Source organism: Mytilus californianus, unplaced genomic scaffold (genome assembly GCF_021869535.1).
Source record: "Mytilus californianus isolate M0D057914Y unplaced genomic scaffold, xbMytCali1.0.p SCAF_7, whole genome shotgun sequence".
NCBI lineage: Eukaryota > Metazoa > Mollusca > Bivalvia > Mytilida > Mytilidae > Mytilus > Mytilus californianus.
In genome coordinates, this window is record NW_026262723.1 from 38,256,515 (window position 1) to 38,277,691 (window position 21,177).

A 21,177-nucleotide genomic window follows, 5' to 3' on the forward strand; every position below is an offset into this window, starting at 1 on the left:
TCTCTAATCTTTCCTTCATTTCTAGTTCTGCCTGTTTTAATTTAATTTCATCTTTTCTTTCTTTTATCTTCTCCATCTCTAACCTTTCCTTCATTTGAAGTTCTGCCTGCCTTTCTTCTCTTTCCAATTGTTTTAATTTAAGTTCATGTTCTAATTCAAGCTGTTTTAATTTTGAAGCATCAACATTTTCGACCTTGAGTTTAAGAGCCTCTTCACCAAATATTTCTGAGTCAGCTAAATAATCTATTACCAACTTTTTTATAATTTGCTTTCTCATAGATACTCTAAAGTCTAATTTCAGATGTTTAGCAAGCAACACTAATTCATCTTTCTTTAAATTATCAAACCTCTCCAGGTCTGGCGTTTTCAAAAAATTACCGGCATCAAATGCCATTTTGTAGAATTCTGTTGGCTAGTTTTAATAAAAATACTGAAAAAAAATTAACAAGATATTAACGTTATCCCGGACGAGCACCTAATTTCTGTTATGACCAGAAAAATCGACTTTTAATTGTAGCCAACAAAAGACACAAATCAATAATAAAATTTAACAAGATTTATTATACACTAGTTTACAAGAAGTATTACACAAATATAAATGTCAACTTAACTGTCAAAATATGTGTCCAATCTTTTAACTATTCTTTATCCGGAAATCTTCTCGGAATCCACAGAATATAATATCCAATAGGTCACAATCTAGTATGGTGTAGTTTGTAAATAAAATTGTCAATCCAACTGCTGAGAATGTTGATGTCTATCGATGTCTAAGTCTATCTAACTTTAGGGTCTGCATACTTGTATATATACTTAAACGGAAACTTCTAGATAACGGTAGATGTTTGAATTACGCATCTTTTGTTATGATCATTCTGGAAACGTTATGTAAGTAAAATAGAAAGTTCTAATCATTCCATGAGTATCAATGATTGGTCAAGTTATTTCTAAACTGAAATAGTTGTAACACAATGTGTATTATTTTGTACACAATGTAAAAATATATAATAGGCCATACAAAACAAATAAGGCCGACTAAATAAATATAATAGTTATAATATCATAACAAGGAGTCGTTAGGCGAGGTTGTCCACTCCTGGGGCGGTCCTAAGTACAGCCAGTCTGCTGATATCTGTTCTAAAGTCGCGAAATTGTGCTCTGGTTAACATTTGCAGTTCTTGCTACTTCCCTTTGGGACACTCCGGCCTTGAGACGGCCGATGACGATATTTCGTGTAACAGTTGAGTTGACCACAAATTTCTCGTGAAAAACTCTTGAACTTTTAGCGAGCCGCAAATTTCATGAGGCAGAGAGCCAAATCAAAAGAACGGGCATAAAGTTTAAAACTTACAAGATGCAATTGACCGTTTCATTTTACCTTGTAAAATATATATTTTGCATTTTGAAAAATTCATCCGAGCTATGCGTTTCTTTTTTTGAACAGTGTATATTCAATAGTCAACAGATGGAAGGAAATAGCAATGAAATAGTTTTGTGATAACAAAATAGGATAAATTATTAAAAAATGAACTTCAAGTTGTTTTGTCTGCTTCAGATACAATTTAATACTTATTTATCTGAAATTCCCTCATTTTAAAAGCTCACAATGTAATATAAATCAGCTTTTCTAAAATTGTATAATTTTTAATAATGACAAAAATGGAAATGCCTCGGGGGATTGTACACTTGGTTAGAGCAGTTTTTAAGAGTTTACTTTAATAATTAATCTACAATGAAAAGTCATTCAAGAATAGAATTTTATATGCATGGAAAGTCGTGTACTATGAAAAATAGAAAGGAAAATACTGACTAACCATTGGACGAGAATGAATGGGTGATTATGTTCTAAACAAATAGATACATCCATGCATTTAACTATAAATTGGAAATTTAAGTCTATAAAATTAGCTGCACATATTAGTCTACCTTTTTTATATTTTTTTTTCAGGGGAAACTTTAAACATTCTAATGAACTATATTCAAATATACCTATCAATGAGTAGTAAATATAAACCACAAAACTTAAGTCAGTCTGTCAGAAAAAATGTGCAAACAAGTGAAAATTTAAGCCAAACTGTTCAAGTATAAAAAAAAGTCAATTGTGCAAAACTTTTTCAAAAGCTCTAGATACATCTCAAAATGCAAACCTTGCATCCATTCCATTATCTATGGTATTGATAATTTTATAAGATATTTCAATTAACTGATTAACAATAGAATCAATCACCTGACTGAAATCCAGATTGAATTTTTGACAAAGGTTATTACTCTTCATATGATTATACAAGTGTTTTAAAGAATCTTTTCAATAATCTTGCAGACTAATAGTAACAGAAATAGGAGAAATAAAGAGATGAGAGAATTAACATGTGCAATTTTCGTTAACAATGGAAACTTTTTAACTGAAAGAAACATAAAATATTTTATATGATGGGCTAGCAACCTCTTTTAATGGGGCATTAGCTGTCAAATTCATGTTCACTGATTTGACTCAAATTTTCATATTTGATTTATAACATACTAAAGCGTATATCCAAATTAAAATGAGTCTGAAAAAAACAATAAACAATGAATGGTAATATATATCTGCATTTCGTGTGTATTTTAGTCCAGACGCCATCTAATTACTCATCGAGATGACCTCCGAAGACTGCCGACGGTCACATAACCCGATATGAACAGAAACAGAAATATAAATAAATAAGCGACCACGTGCAATTGGACGTTTCTATGTGTCATGTTGTAAGTTTAAAAAATAAGTTAATCATCATCGCTTTTACCTGTATAAGAATGATTTTTTGTGCATTGAATCAGTCATAGAAATGGTTCACCTTTGTTTCACTTTCAATGTTGACATTCTTTTCCTTTTAATAGCTGAACACGCATAATATATGCGTAACCAATCTCTAGCTAAGGGGTTAAATTAAAGGTCACATGAATACGGATTCAATGAGGTCGAATTATTCACTTGCAAGTTTTGAATTTTGAATTAAAAACATGTCACTACAAACCAGTAAAAGTCTAAAATGGCCTATATCTGTACTCGACTGTACTGATTTTTACTCGACCAGTCTGAATTGGTCTGAAATTTACTTGATAATACTCGACTGTAGTCTGAACCGTACTTAACAGTCTGAACTTGTACTCGACCCTTACTCGACCAGTACTTAACCATTTTATACGTGTCTGAACCATGCTCGACCTAGTCTGAACCATGCTTGACCTAGTCTGAACCATACTCGACCTAGTCTGAACCATACTCGACCTAGTCTGAACCATACTCGACCAAGTCTTAACCAACCTAGACCTATTTTTTGTATCTATCTATTGTATTTCATCAATTTAGGAGCTGTTTTTAACAACAACTATTTCCCCTGGCTAGAAATTTGAACAACAATTTGAAATTAAAAATGTATTCAATATAGCATTGAAACCAAAATTTCACAATAAACATAATATAACTTCATCACCATATTCATCAACACTTATATACATACATATATTTCACCTTTAAAATAAAAATAAAACAAGCTGATCAAATAATCTCAAAACTGAATTGTGACTTATATTTTCAATGTTATTCAAATTTTTTTGAATGTTTCAGATATATTTTATGGTTACTGGACAATTTTCACCATTAACTTAAGCCTCGTATATAATGGTGTCAGTTGAGTTTAGTTAATAATGCAGTGAACATTTTTTTTATTAAAATATATATAAAATAGCATATAAAGCAACTTAATAAATTTAAAATATGACACCTTTGTTTTGTTAAACCAAGAATTTAATATAATCCTGATAATAGAACTTCCATAGTAATCCTGTGATAAACTTTTAAAAAAGGAAATGTGTTCCAAAGTTACAGTAAAAATTTATTTCAATTACATTTAAATAATTTTTGTCAAAATTAAAGACATGGCATACAAGAAGCACTTTAATAAGGTTTAATTACCTCAGTACATGTGTGTTTTACAGGTAAAAAGAAAGCCCTATTTTTCTTAAACTCGTGTATTACTTATCTAATGAATTCAAAAGGCCTTGCGATTTAAGTTTCACAAGATGTTGCAATTTTGAATGAATGTTATTTAGAATTTAATACTCTCTGACCAGGTGTGATTTTTTTCATGAGTTTGCCCCAAGCAGGAGGTATTACTTTATACTTCACCACTAATCAGAAGAACAATTTTATTAATTTCTTTAATTTTTATCCCTTTTTGATATATTGTATATAATATATCCCAAATTATAATAAAAGATATATTTCTAAAATAAGGTTAAACAATTTCAGTGATTTTGTTGGCTGTTGTTACCTCATTAAAAAGATAATTATATAACTATTGTACATTTTTTGTATGTAACCATGAAACCTATATATGTAGTTTTTATCTAGAAAAAAAACACATGCAAAACAAGAAGCACCTTAATAAGGTTTAATTACCCTCAGTATATGTGTGATTTTTAGGTAAAAGAAAATCTTTTTTTAACAAAACTCTAAAACTTTAAAAATTTAATATAATTAAATTATTATATAAGATAATTTGATTTAACTATCTCTATTCGATAAATCTGAGAATCATGTAAGAATGTAAAAATCTGTTTTTATAATATATCTTTATTTTATTGTGGCTGTTGTCATGTCAGTTAAAAAGAAATTTATTTTAACAGTTAAAATTTAGAAAAAGTAGAGGTTATTTGGTCAAATATGGTTCAGACTGGTCGAGTATTGTTCAGACCTTTGGTCGAGTATGGTTTAGACTGAAAAAAATAGGTCGAGTACAGGTCGAGAATGAGTTAAGACTGTTTCAGACTGGTCGAGTAATAGTTCAGACTATTTTCAATGGCAAAGATAAGGGTAAAGTACAAATCAGTACAGTCGAGTATGGTTAAGACTAGGGTCGAGTAAAGTCGAGTAAATTTCAGACCAATTCAGACTGGTCGAGTAAAAATCAGTACAGTCGAGTACAGACATAGGCCATTTCAGACTTTTACTGGTTTGTAGTGTGTGTTGTACAAAATCTCTGATTTGTCCAATGGATGTGGATGAATGAAATTTTGGTCATCATGATCTAAAAAGGGTGAATCTCTGTGTTTAAATGACATGAAGGAGGCCTATTATCATTATATTCAGTATCAATTTTAGCTATTTTAGCAAATGATTGTACAACATCTCTGATTTGTTCAATGGATGTGGATGAATGAAATCTTGGTCATCATGATCTAAAAAAGGGTGAATTTCTGTTTTCAGTAAAATTTGACACTGACTTGGCAATGCAACACCATTTACCAGGAGTAATATTTATCAATAAATTGGCTTTCAAATATTTGTTTCGAGCGTTATTAATGAAGAATAATTCAGAACAAAGCTACCGACGCACGAAAAGTAATAAAAGTTTATATTTTTACACATTCCTCTTAAGAAAAAATGTATTCATCAGAGTAATTGGTGTTGCTATTAGGTTTAATCATACCCGGTTTATCATAGGTATTGGCTATAACTTTAATAAGTCGCAGTTGATACATGTAGCTTGACAACTTCATCTAAATCTGACAAACCAATATGTCTAAATTTTATACCCGCACTTATAAAGATTACATGTGCGCTGTTAATAAACCAAAGCTGAAGATGGTAGTTATGTTTCTAGTAGATGATTTAATTCTCAAGCTTCTATATCACTCCTCGCCGCGATATAGCCTTGTTGTGCTAATGCGGCGTAAAGCAACCAACAATCAATCAATCAATAAATATCACTCCTTTTAAAGAAATAATTGGTTTAGACTTGAAGTTGTCAATATTGAGATCCTGCAACACATGTTTGTAATTCAAAATTTGAGATGCGATAGGTAACTCATTTCTTGTAGACAATAATGCCCTTTTTAAAGACTGAAATTTTACATGTTTATGGAAGTAACAAATTTTAATAAAAAACGATAAACTTATCAATAATTCGAGAAAGGTAAAATTATTTGAATAAGACAGCACCTTAATGACGTAATAAAGCTGAAATCAATAAAAAGGGACTTTATGGCAATATTTTTTTAACTGTTTATGACAAACTTCCCCATTTCCATTCTCAATTTTATTATGTGCCTTTTATCAATTGAAATCGAGTCTCTAAGAAATAAAATGTTTCTTAAATCCAACAAAGTGCACAAATAAATTGGTTTGATGAACATGAATCTTGAGTTGGACACATAAGTAATATTGTTATAACATTCACGCGTTAATGATCATATACGGTAAGAAAGCAAAAGCAACAGCCGTTAGTTTTCTCAATTGAATTGTTTTACATTTGTGATTTCGGGACCCTTTTTTAGCTGACTATGCGGTATGGGCTTTGCTCATTGTTGAAGGCCGTACGGTGACCTATAGCTGTTAATTTCTGTGTCATGTGGTCTCTTGTGGAGAGTTGTCTCATTGGCGATCATACCACATCTTCTTTTTATATTGTTAAGTAATACTCACTTGTTTTCTACGAGAAAATAAAAGAGATTTTCTTAGAGATGATGTAAAGCATGGCACCTGACAACATTGGTGATCATCGAAGTACTTCGAAGTACAATTATTGACTTTCTGTAGAAGCTCTGTAAGCTTAGTTTCAGCTCCTTCTAATCGCAGAATCTCACATAAGATCTCTATATAGATTGATCCCATTTCCGTATTTCTCCATGCCACATAATCTGCAATATTAAAAAAATACGTTTATGCCTAAAATATAAAAAAAAATTACTCGGAAAATAAATCGCATGTTAAATGTATAAGATCACGTGCGGCGTTTTACGTTTCCGCAAATCAGCATTACTTTTCCGCAAAAAAATGAATTATGTTTCCACAAATTTACGACATTTCTTCAAAAAATATGTTTTGGATTTACGTGTCCGCAAATTTGTCTTCCTCTGTAAGTGAATGTTACATGTTCATATATTGCAAATAAATAACTTATGTTGTGTTGTCAGACCACTGTCGCAGGTTTGGGGGGAGGGGGGGTTGAGAGCTCACAAACATGTTTGACCCCACCGCATTCTGTATGTGCATCTCCCAAGTCAAGAGCCTGAAGTTCAGTGGTTGTCGTATGTTCATGTCTGTCATATTTGTTTTTCGTAAATTAATTTATTATTAATTAGCCGTTAGTTTTCTCGTTTTAAGTGTTTCACATTTTGTATGTCGGGGCTTTTTTTCTGACTATAAGATATGTGTTTTTCTTATTGTTGAAGGCCGTACGGTTTCCTGCAATTGCTTACATCCACTCCATTTGAACTGGTGGATAGTTGTCTTAGTGGCAATCATATCACATCTCCTTATTTTAATAAAGTTCATTTCTAATTAGAATATGTTTAGCAGGTAGTTGAAAACTGCCAAACAAGGAAAAACTTCACAATATTTTTGGAAAACGACAAACCGTTTCATTTTCCCACATGGTACTCACAAAGGACATGCTCTCGTGAGGGATTCACTTTTTCAAGACTGAAGCGGTTAAACGTTTAGAATTGAATGAATTTCAATTTACAATTTTTTTAAAGTTTTAATGTTGAAAATTTCATTTAAAACAAATGTCAGTCTTAAGTTCAAGATTACCTTTTGAAGAGACAAGTGTCTAAATTGAAAATCAACTATAAAAAACATATTTGTTTTAATCATAACAAAAATTTGATTCATGGAAATAAACAGCATTGATATATGCCTATATGTCGAGAAACGGACAAAGGGTTATATAAATAGAATCCACTATAGTACTTATTATGATTTGGGCCGGTCATTGTTATTGAATCTTACGCAATTTGATTGGATAAAGTTATAACTTGAATGACCTTAAAACTGGACACTGGACGAATCCATATTATTTTTATGCCCCACCTACGATAGTAGAGGTGCATTATGTTTTTCGGTCTGTGCGTCCATTCGTTCGTTCGTCCGTTCGTCCGTCTATCACGCTTCTGGTTAAAGTTTTTGGTCAAGGTAGTTTTTGATGAAGTTGAAGTCCAATCAACTTGATACTTAGTACACATGTTTCCTATGATATGATCTTCCTAATTTTAATGCCAAATTAGAGTTTTGATCCCAATTTCACGGTCCACTGAACATAGAAAATGATAGTGCGAGTGGGCATCCGTGTATTATGGACGCATTCTTGTTTATAAATGAAACTAAAGATATGAATGTAAGAATTGCCACTTCTTATATTTTCCACATATAGAGTAGATAAATTATTTTTTAATAGCCTATTCCGGAGAAAAAAAGGGAAAGTTTACAAATCAGACGTTTCATTCCATTAAACAAGTCATTTTTGGAAGAGAAATGCTGAAATACATTTTACGCACGGCTACGCCAGGTAAAATTATTGTTTATCTGAACAAACAAAAAAAAACATTTTTCAGTCTCATTATAATGTTATAAATACAATTAATCCCAAACAAAAGAAGTCAGTAAATAAAGTCAAAGTATGTCCGATCATCTGCCTTTTTTTGGACATTATAATTAAATACGATCGTTTTAATGTCACTTTCGTCTACCTCACAAAATCTTGTTAGGCACTATAAAATTAATTAAGATAAGTTCGTATGTAACACGTAATTAAATCTTGTTTTTGTTATCAGATAGCCTTTGTCTCAATGTAAAATTATATTACAATGCATTTTATTTCCTAGACAATAAAGTACCGGGTGAAGGAATTAATACTTTTATACGTTAACAATTGTGGACGTCCGAAGCGCTTTGCTGCATGTACCCTCATCAGGCACGCTCAAACTCAAACATGCGAAGGCCTTAGATGTAAAGAAAAAATTCCTGAATACATTTGTACGTGAGGAGCTTTATGACTAAAAGACACCTACAATTAATTAATAGACAAATTCATCTAAGATCAACTTTGTCTGAAATGCGAGAAGGTATAGGTTTGAACTTGAAGCGTAAACATGGACTCATTTTGAGATTGTTCTAATCAAGTATTTAATAAATTGTGTGTCCTGTAATCAGGCTTTCGATTTCGTTTCCAACTTTATGTTTCTCAACTCCAAATTGACATTTCTCAGTTCCGAGTTTTTCATTTCTCACTTCTAATATAAGAAGATGGGGTATGAGTGCCAATGAGACAACTCTCCATCCAAGTCACAATGTATAAAAAGTAAACAATTATAGGTCAAAGTAGGGCCTTCAACACGGAGCCTTGGCTCACACCGAACAGCAAGCTATAAAGCGTCCCAAAATGACAAGTGTAAAACAATTCAAACAGGAAAACCAACGGTCTAATCTATATAAAAAACGAGAAACGAGAAACACTTATGGCCCACACCAACAAACGACAAACCACTGAACAACAGGCTCCTGACTTAGGTCTAAGTTTCCATTTTTCACTTTAAAGTTAGAACTGTGAAATGTCAATTTGGAAAAATTGTCAAGTTGAAACTGGGAAATGTAAACTTGAAAGTATGAACTGTCAACCTGGAACTGAGAAATCTCAATTATGAAGTGATAAATTTTAGCTTGGAAGTTGGGAATGTCAAGTTTGAAGTGAGAAATGACAAAATTGAAATGAGAAATTTAAAAATATCCCCACCAGTCTTTAAAAGTATGCCGTTGTATTTGTCGTGAATATATTTATATATTAGTTAACGATTAACAACATTTTTTTTTTATTGTGGATTGATTATTTACTGGTTTAGTTAATAATGTATCAAGAGAGGCTTATTGAAAACTGGTGTAGTCCAAATGAGTTCCTTTCTTTAGATAAAGGTGTTATTAATTATAAGTATTATCGTGTTGTAGAAAAGTAAAACTGCAACGTTACAAAATTTGCGAAAATGTAATACGCCAAGAATGAGATATAAACAAACAAATTGTCAGGTAGACACCAGCCATTTACTTACATTGCTCGTAGATTGTCATTTACGAATTCACTTCTTTTTATAAATTATCTTACTTAAAAACTAAATAAAAGGTTGCCGTGATCGTGTAGGAGTCGTTAAGGAAAGATAGAACGATAAATCATTAAGTACGGGATTCAAATCCTACACTCGTTATGAAAAAATAAGTGATACTTTTGGCTCGAGATTTATAATTATATTTTTTTCAAATCACACAGAAAATAATGCATTTTGATTTTCACCATAAACAAATGTTTTTCTTTTTTTTTTTTATTGTGAAAGAAGTAAATGTATTGTTGTCACTGTTATGTTAAATTTGATTTAATATAGAATCATGTGCAAAACAGTGTAGCCGAGACCATTGATTGGCGCGCTAAAATATCCCATTGACTGGGTCAGATTAGGTGAACGTTCGTCTGTAACGCCCACAACTCACGACGTATTTATTATAGACATTTAAACTGTGGGTTCACCAAAGGGTCTCAACGCCTAAATAAAATAATTCGAAAAACTAATCAGGAATAACCTTTGTGTTTTGATTTATATTGAATACTTAAACGTTCTTTACGTGTTTTTGTTATGTTTTGATAATGAATTTTTATGATATCGGACGTTCTTTCAGCAAAAAAGGATTTAACTGGCTTTAAAAGTTACAATGGATGTGTTGATTATTATCTTTTTTTCGGACGTCAAAGCGATTTAACAATTGCGGTTGTCCAATTAAGTCATCTTTTAACTTTTATCTGGTCAAAATTTTATTTTAGAACGAATGCATGATCAACTTTAAAAAGTGTGCAAACACAAAACATATAGACAAAATATACTTCTTTCCTGTCTTTTTCGTACTTGCAAGTTATTAGACAGTAAAAAGGCTATTTGGATCAAGCTTTGTGAAATTTGCATTTACGTTTTTGAATAGGTACAGTCAAGTTTAGCGATTGATAATTCATTGATAACATTCTGGCGTATCACAAACAAACAACTTGTAACGTCTCATTTCATTGGCCGAAAGATTTAAATACAACAACAATTGTAGTGTGCACGTGAATTGACACAGGTGACCGACAATGGAATGTACTACGTTACTACGAACGTAAAAAACAATGATTTTTGGTCGAAATATTTAAATAAGTATTTTGTGAATTTCAAATAGTGGGGTCGAAATATTATACTAATAATTTGTGTTAAGTAATATTCTTTATGCATGCAGCACTTGTACCGCAATATGGAAAATATAAGGATAAAATAAAATACATGTGCCGCTTTTATACGGATGAATGTATGAACCACTTTAATTTCTTTCATATTGACGCTAGGTTATTATCCTGACAATGTCGTAGTTACTTATAATAAGGATCTCATAATACTGATCCATTTCAAATTTATGATGGGTTGCACATTCCTCTTTTATTGTTTTCATGCTATAAAACGAAAATAAAGTAGCTAAGCGTTTGGTCATTCAGAAATGACGTGTCATAAACGAGCAAATTGTCCCCGAAAGATCGTATCATGTGTGCACGTGAATATAGATGTACTATGCAATGTACTATCATGGTCACCACGAAATTCAAATGAATCCAGTGAAGGCATGTTGGTGTAAAAAGGTTTGAAATGTTTCATCGGCGAAGATTTTATGTTTGCATGTGTGGAACTAAAAAATAAATAAATACTTGTGAGAAATGTCGTAGTTTATAAGGAACTATATAAATGTACTGTTTTCGACTTTAATTGGTTGAAAATTTATCCTTTAATTTCATACCGTAAGAATAGAGCTTTGCATAACATTGTTGAACTTTCCGCCAAAGTAACGTGTGGCATGCGTGTGTATTAAAATGAAATACAAAATCATACATGTATGATAAACTTATAAACGAAATATTAAGAAATTAAGGATGACTACTGTAAAAGTATGTACAAAAATGGAGTCACCTTTTATCAATACATTTAGTGAATAACCACACTGTTTAAAACTGATTGTTTTCTATGCAACTTTTTTATATTTACAATATATAATTTTCAACCGAGGATAGCAAAACAGTTAATTATAAATTAAGAAAGTATATCGCTGGATTTTATAAAGTACATTTCCTTCCACTGTGCCATAGTTTGCCATCTCCATTTTTTCTCTAAACAAAGCATGGCTGGTTACATGTTCTGAATTTACTTAGAATTTCGGGATTTTTTTTTCAAAATCAAGTAAACTAAATCAGAAAAAAAATCACACTATCCTAAAACTTATGAAAGAATAGGAATAATGAACATGACAGTTTATAACACAAACCCATTTACTATAAAAATCGAGCAATATCTTTAGTATGTAATTTGGTTATTTTTGTAGTTAAGTACGGTTTCATTTCAAGTACAACGTTATTTCATCAAGTCCATTGAATAAAAGATAAGGCAGGGTGAGCAACTTGACAAAAAAAAGGCAGGATGACGATTTATGTAAAAAAATCAGGATAAACTAATAAATATAGTCAGGACCTAACAGACTGAAAAATAGAAAGACAGGACAGAGATAACAACTAAAAAAAATGCAGGACAAAATGTTTCATCCAAGTCCCCCACCCCCAATCAAAATAAAATGGTAGCTCCCTTAATCCAGAACCAATTGAGAGGAGACAGTTGAATTAAATATTTCGACGTGACTGTTAAGATTAAAGTTTAAAATTTTACATGCACATGTATAAAAGCTAGAATTGCCATGGGATAATAAAGAACACAATCATGTACGTGAATACGACGATGGAAGTTTTTAACGACCTTGACCGGCTACGTGAATACTGATCACTCCATTCAGCTTTATAGTACACGTTTTCTATTTTCGCAGGTGTGAGGTCGAAGGTTTGAATTGACCAATGAAAACGATCGTTCCTTAACGAGTTAATCTAATAAAGTTTGTTTGACTGATTATGTTGCACGACCTTTCGCTAAGCTTGGCCGCAGTTCAGTATACAATGTATAGTTTGATGATCTTTTCTGCTAACTACTATACTTGTGAAAAACCCTTGGCAACAAAAACATATTCAGCTTTTTTTTAATCGACCCAATTTACATAGTAATGGACGACTTCGTACATTTTATGATCGCAAATAAAATATGTATATAATATACTGTGCACTGTAGTTCGTATATATACTGAGACCCTTTGGCAACCCCACAGTTTAAATGTTTATAAAAAATACGTCGTGAGTTGTGGGCGTTACAGACGAACGTTCACCTAATCTGACCCAGTCAATGGGATATTTTAGCGCGCCAATCAATGGTCTCGGCTACACTTTTTGCACATGATTCTAGTTTAATTTTAATGTAGACATGAAGTTCATAACCAATAAAAGTAAAACTGATAGTGAATAATAAAAGGATGGATAGATGGATGACTGTTAAACGTCCAGTGTCAAATTATTAATAAAAGGTGAACATTTGTTATGATGAAGAATAAAATTGACAGTCGTTGTGCCTTTCAAGTGACAAACGTAGTGGGCATATTAATGTTTATTGTACGTGTTTTAAAATGTTATGACTGTGGTGGTATAGTCGCAATCTTTAAAAGGTTCGGTTCAACTCGAAAATCGACCCATGTGCAAACCTGACATCAAGAAAAAGCGGTTTAAACATAAGTGTTTCTGAGAGAGCTTTTGGCTCATTTATCTTCTCTTTTTTCTTCTATATTTTGATATTGCTATATAATTCTACTGCACTCCTTTCGTTAAATCGTTATATTGACCCTATGTTTTGATTAAGAACGGTCATATATCGAACGTTATCTTCCTTAAATTCGCATGGCGGTTGATGCATGTATAGCCAAAGACGCTATCTGTCGACGCATCCGGTCCCACTCCTTTTAGAGTTCATGGAATTCCCTCAGTGTTTGTTTGTTACTTTGAATTGTTTCTTCCTAATCGATTTACGAAAATTGAAAATCGGTTAACCACTTTCGCCTAAATTAACGTTTACAAACAACACCAACAATACAAATAAACCAACAGACAATGAAACAACAAGATAAAAAAGACGTAATATTCATTGCATAAATGAAAGAAGTTGAATAAGATAACCATGCAGTTTATTGGCATGTATTGACAGGCTTTATCAATTAAGCTTCTTAAGGTTAAATGTTATTAAAAAGTATATGTCAGGAGTCGTTTTCGAGTAGTATTATGCACGGACTATGGTGATTATTGGAGAAATTATGCAGAAGTTCGAACCTGAAAATTTGAGGTAAACTGTCCGTTGGTAAAAAATTCAAAGTCAGATTATTAGTTACAGTGGTCAGATAATTCTTGAAAGATAATATAAAGATAGAACTATAGACAAACGTTAAAGTGTTTTTGTTATTTATGAATATTTTGATATGGGATTCCGTACCATCGGACACAAATATTTGCGGATATGGCAAAGTCCATTGTTTTCATCTACAATGATCACTAGCCTGTCAACACAGAGGTGCAAGTTCTAACTCGCTTGGATTGACAGCTTTCCGTCTGAAAGTCGGATGTACTTTCCAGGTACTCCGGCTTCCTCCCTAATAAAAGCTGACCGCCTAGATAAAGCCAAGTATATCCTAAAAGTGACATTTAACAACAACAAGCAATCAATAATAGTACGAAGTAATAAGCATCCTTTAAATCCACAGGCACTTGTCTCAGAAAAAAATTTCCTATATACCTTAATATGACTTGGGACAGGCACATACAGAGTGTTTACAGCTTGGTTTCTACTCGTTTTCTGTGCTCTTGAGTTACTTTATAACCAACACAACCAGCATTTACTATTAATCATTAAACCTACAAGGGGTACATATCCAAAACGCTTACTTTAGCCTGGGCATGCGCTAAGACAGATGGACGTGTAAAAGGTATCTATTGTCGAATGGGAAAAAAAGCCTCCCTTTTGAATAAATAAAAATCCTTGTTTCTGTGCCGTTAAAAAGCTTAGTTTCCAATCGAATCAATATTCGTCAAAAAGAGACAGTGCTTTTTGAAGCTTTACTCTCGGTTCTGCCAAAAAAATGTTATCATCGGCTTAAAAATAAGAAACAACTTCAACTACATACGATGAGTAACTTCAAACGTTTTCGTTTATATCAATTGTTTACCGTTTACAGGGTTTCCAACCAGATTATACACTATGTCGTTTAGGTATAAGACAAGGAAAAAAGTTGACAACTTTTCTCTCTTCCTTACATCTAGATCATAAGAAAAAAGCTTTCATGCCAAATATACGATGTTGGAGATAATACCACTAACGAAACTCCCTTGGCATCAGTTTAGAGACCACAATCTTGTCTGATTTCTTCCTAAATTCGACGTGAGACAAAGGGTGCCGTAACTATACTAGATATTTTGGTCACCTTTATTATTTTTCAAAACTACTCACTCTGGAAGGATTCCAGAAGAAAACGTTTTACCAAATTGAATACGGATAATTGATGGATAACTGATACTCTATATATCGAACAACTTTTTTTCTTTGAAATATGAGCTTTATTTGGCTATTATTTTTAGGTCCTTTTTGATCATATAGCTCATTAACTGTTTATGTTCTTATACAGCCTTGGCATTAAAATATTCGGATTTGAGCGTTCCTGGTGATGGTAAATCCTGTAAAGAGCTTTTGGAAACAGGAAATATGTAAAGTGTTGTTTTCATTTTGTAGAGAGACAATTTATAATCTTGTTAGTTGCACTTGAAATTATTTACCAGATGTTGTGGAATAGGCAATTAGAACATCTGATTCTGATGATAACTTTTGTACAGTTACTCCTTCCCTTTGAGAACCGTCTTGAGCTAAATTTCCAAAATCTATCTTGTTTCCACGGCAAGCCTAAATAATACAAAATTCTAAAATTGTACATCAAAGTTCGAAATGTTTTATACTCATATGACTAACGTATTTCTTTATTCTTAATTTATTTGTAAATTGATAATCATAGTTTCCATTGGTCAATTTAGTTAAATTTACATGCTACATTTCAAGTAATCTATATACATTTTGTATTCATGGAATCCATTTGACGTTTCATTGGCAAAAATTGATATACAAAAAAATACATGATGTGCGTTTCCAATAGCCAGCATATGTTTAATACATCTGACATGTCCATTGGCCTAAAAACAGATTAATTTGATGAATTCGAAATAAAGGAAATTCAAACCAGCTTTAAGTTATATTTTTTTTTTATTTATGTGGCTAAAAATCAAATTATAAAGATTGACCGAAATCCATGAGATCATTTAATATGAGATCTAATTACTAAATTGTTTCTCAGTTTAAAATCCTTTTATGAGTAGTCTTTAAAACTTGTCAAACATTTGTTTTCGTGTAACATAACTATTTCTCTAATTCTTTGTCAATTTAACCCTTTCTGGACCCATTCTTTAAAACATAATCGACGTGTGGTTGCCGATGATCTCAGAAGATGATTTTTTTTTTCGTTAATTGTTTTGTTATTAGTTAGGCCTTTAGTTTTCTCAATTGAATTGTTTCATATTTTTCATGTCGGGGCCATTTATAGCCGACTATACTGTATGGGTTTTTTTCTCATTGTTGAAGACCGTACGGTTGCCTATAATTGCTTACATCCACTTTATTTGAACTTTGGTGGATAGTTGTCTCCTTGGCAGTCATACCTCATCTCCTTATTTTTATGAGTTAAAAGGTCATAACCTTCATCAGCTCTCTGGGTGACGAAGAAATCACGAATGTGGAAAGCACTTTAAGGGGATTTTTGTTCATTTTTGATTTATGTATTTGATAATATTTAGAGAAACAGATTCTTACAAAGTAGCTCGTGGATTATCGGATTTATCCAATCTTGATAGTTAAATTATCGAATTTAATTGAACTACCTCGATTGGATAAATCAGATAATTCACTGGTACCAATGTAAGAATCTATATGAAAAAAAATATGCAAAGGTATATATATACCTGAATGAAGAAAAGTTTTGGCTTTCCAAGCAATGATTTGCATTTCTTTATAGGATCCATGATCGCTGTTAGAGATAATTCTCCGTCAGTTGTATTGACATATCCCTCTCTACCGTGACTTAAAATCACACAGACAAAGCAATCATCGCTATCATGGTTCCTATCGGCAACTTATTTTGAATAGATAGAGATATTTTAGATTTCTATCAAAACCTTATAAGCTAGAAAATAATAATAAGCATTAATATATATATCAACTTTGTAATTTACGGTTTTCTCCATAATTGTTTTTTTTCTTAAAAACCAAAAGTTCACAAAGAAATCCACATTTATGACATATACGACCCAGTCGATTTACAATTGTGTCATGTGGCTTTCATCAATAACTTGCATTGATGACATTATTGCTTCACGCATATATATTGGTTGTTTTTGTAGTCTTTCGGAATACCGGAAATGCCTACTGTCTTTTCGGAATACATCTGTTCTTTTCTTTGACAGCCTGCGTAATAGGTAATTATTTGATCTGATGAATATGTATTAGCGTTTTACAGTTGCTATAAAGATAAGTGTTAATCGAGGCTGATTGATATACTACATCAGTAGTTAATTAAATTAGAGTCGCATATGTTAAGATTTCTAAATTACAAGCTGGGTTCACATTGGAGATTAAGTGACCGTCAATGGATAGGGCGTTTTAAAACTGAGCAATTTTAGCGTTATTATAAAAGAGCAAAGTCCGTTTAAGCAGCAATTAAAATTCTACGTCCAGGAAAGATGCGAACAGACAAGGAGTTTCTAAATTGATCCTATTTTAATTAAAATAGCAAAAATGGAATTATTATTAGAAGTCCGTTACTTTAATTGGTAAATTTCGGAACAAACTTTCCTTTGACGTTATCAAAATTAAATAGGAAATAAATCAAAGAAAAACAACTAAACCTTAGAATCGTCGAGACGTGTAAAAAGCAGATATAAGATGCTACAACGAAACATCTTATTTATCAAGTTATAAAAATATGTTTAGCGGTATGATGACGATTCTGAAAGACTAATTAAATGTCTGGGCGTGATGTCTGTGGTGTCGGATATTATGCATATGCAATAGCAGTGATGATATATATTAATACAGGGTCAGAGTAAAATAACGAATGTCTTTTATAGAGACTGAGTGTTGATTGAACTTTTTTCAAACTGGCTACAAAAACAAATAATCATGATTCATTTCTTTAAACTTCTTAAAAAAAGACTGTTTTCACATTTACATGTCGACTTTAGCCAGGAAGCTTCCTCTAATTTCCAAAACAGTACCCCAGAATGGAACGTACAGTGGTTGTCTCCTATTTGGCATGTTGTAATGCTATCTATTGGAAGAGAGAGGGATGGGAGAGAGAAAAATGATTTCTTTAACAAGAAAATTATGCCCAACATTGAACAGCAGTTTCATTAAAAATCCATGTCAGTTTTTTTACATCTTATATAAATAAAAATGAGGTAAAATCATGCATCTTTATATAACAATTATCTGATCTTATATACCAAATAGGCATTTAGGTTCACGATTGCATTTCTTTTTTTAAAGAAAGCAACTTGTTTCAATCATTGCACAGCTAATGTTTAACTACAAAAGTTTAGATTTGTTTAGATAAGATTTTTCAAACATCGTTCTTAAAGGGAAATACTTCATAAAAGGTTTTAATCAATCAACATTATTTAGATCTTATAGTGCATATCCTTTTTTGTTACATTTTTTTTTTGTCAGCATACGATAGTTTATAAGACAATAGGCAGAAACTAAAAAAATTGCAAAAACAGTCGACATTTAAGGGGAATAAATCCAATAAGAAGACAACAGCAAGAAGATACCATCATCTTAGTTACCTGAGTTTTAAAAATGGTTGTTGGCAATACCTTTTCAATAAATAAATAATTAAATTAATTTTACCGATCTGTTATAAATTGGTTTTAAGATATGATTGTTATGTTGGTTTTAAACGCGGGAAATTTATAAACTTTATACTAAATACTCAAAATATCATTGAAGTCTAATTCAGTTAAAACTGATTCAATAGCTTCCGATGGTAGAATTTTTATAAGGGTAATGACAACGCAACGGACGACGTCACGGCGGATGCACATTGATTGCCATTTCCCACCTGGTTCTTAGGCTTTGAAGGTTGATTGAATTCTGTCTATTTAATGTCAGTTGCAAATATTTCGTGCATTATTTAGAAGAATTGGGCATTGATATGTTTTGATTTTTACTGGACGTGTCCGCAGCGTATTCATTCACCTCGAATAAATTCAATTCCTAACCATGTGTCTCACTAGCGACCGATCGACGGCTAGGTGATACACTCGGATTCAACGCTTTTAACGAAAAGGATGGTTTAGAATTGATTGAAAAATAGGGATTTTCAAACAAAATAGCAAATGTCTCATCAACTTCTAATGAATATTAATTGTAGAGCGACGTAAAGATTGGTGACAGTAGTTATTAATATAGTATTTGGTTTATCTATGTGTTCATCGTATTTTGATTTGCGACATGACATGATTAACTTAAGAAGCAATTTTATTTTCCCATTTTAACGTAAGTGTAGACATATTTATGAAAACAATACAAATCAACGTACAGGTTTTTATTTCTTTTTTAAATTCCTTCTTGGTCACATCTACCTTCTCTATAACTTCAAACCCAAGTGAAGAAAAGGTCTTTTTCAACTTTTGACCATCTTGTTCGGTGCCGGATCTGATATCATCATTTCGGACATGTTTGATGTTAAAAATAACACAGTCACCACGTCTTGGGTGGTTCATGCTGTAATATTCCTCATTCATACTGTAAAAATCCGGTATTTGATTGCTTCAAAAAAACAAATTTTTAAATTAAGCGATAAAGCTGACAAACACATCAATTTGCAGCTGACTACATAAATACTACATACAGATTAAATTAATGTTTTGACATTGTCTACACGCACATCTTAGTTACCAATTTTCCAAATATGATACTAATTTTCTTGCATTGGATGTAGTTCGAAATTAATATGAATTACCATGCCCCAACTAAAAATTACATAAACAAAAATATACCTTGGGACCAAAATATACTACTTTTACACCCAATTTACAATAACCTTGACAAATCTCACTACTAGCCTTGTTAATAGTCTGCTCGACTGTCTTCTCTACTACTTGATTGTCTATTATTGTCCTTTGTATTCCAATGAATTCTTTAGAAAACTATTTAGTAACGCTTCGAATACCAGATAATTAGTTTGTTTGGTGTATGAAGCTCATCAATTACTTGATTAATCTGTGTTGCCTAATCTCTTGTTTGCTAATGGATCATATGTAACTCTGAAGGCATGTTTGTTTCGCGTTGATTTTTTCGTTTAAATTGTTTCACATTTTGTCATGTCGGGGCCTTTTATAACAGACTACAGGGTATCGGGTTTGCTAATAATGTTGAAGGCCGTATGATTACCTATAGTTGCTGTATTTTTTACTCTGTATGTTAGGGGACGACCACTTGATATTATGAGGAGGGGTGCAGAATTGTGAAAATAAATAGTCTGGCCTGGTTAGGATTTAAAAATAAATAACCTCGCCCAAACAAAATGAAAATGTATATTTTACCCAACACAATGCAGTAAATTAAGGTGTACAAAAGTAAAAAGTAATGTTTGCACGTCAAAACCGTACAAAGTTGAAAATTAATTTCCCTCCGAAAAAATTCCACCTTCCCCTAAAAATGGCAACTGGTTGTCCCCTTACTTAGTTTTCTCATTGGCAATCATACCACTTCTCCTTATTTTATATATGTCTTTCAAAGAAACAATGCAACAAATTGAAATATATAAGTATACCATCATCGAAAGGACCAAGGTTATTCTGATCCACGAAAGATACTACATTAAGTGCACTATGTAAAAAAGGACGACAATGACGAATGACGGACGTGTACTGGTAGATAATAAACTATATAATGGTAATTTCACAGTATTTTCTATATGACATTGGCATAAAGATACTAGAATACACACGTTCATAATGGACGAACATATTCTTTTCATCGATATTGAGTTTTCATCTAGAAATAGACTTTACGGACATTCAACAGTAGGGGAAAAGGCTATAGAGGTACACAAATATGCTTCTAATGCCACCCACACGGAAAACCTCCTTCATGCATGGGCCATTTGGAATTGCATATTTCAATATTTTAGGTGGACCTTCAAATGTATTTCATCTCGTTGACTTTTTTTTTCTAATGCTTTACATGATTTAGATTGATTTGGAAAATATTGCTTACGTCCCGGGGACACTGTTGTCATGAACAATTGTGGCTTTCACCACAGTAGATTCGCCGGAAATATCCTTATAT

The 21,177-nt window shown here is 32.1% G+C and overlaps 1 protein-coding gene across 1 annotated transcript in view; it reads right to left on the reverse strand.

The window, feature by feature from the left end:
- Nucleotides 1-21,177, reverse strand: part of LOC127708061 (caspase-3-like) — a 73,346-nt gene that overhangs the window by 13,621 nt on the left and 38,548 nt on the right. Inside the window, exons 9-12 of the mRNA XM_052212854.1 lie at nt 19,424-19,653; nt 16,788-16,957; nt 15,558-15,681; nt 6,461-6,675 (exon numbers count right to left, since the gene is read on the reverse strand). Coding sequence (XP_052068814.1) covers nt 6,461-6,675; nt 15,558-15,681; nt 16,788-16,957; nt 19,424-19,653 — 739 coding nt within the window. The remainder of the gene's footprint in view (nt 1-6,460; nt 6,676-15,557; nt 15,682-16,787; nt 16,958-19,423; nt 19,654-21,177) is intronic.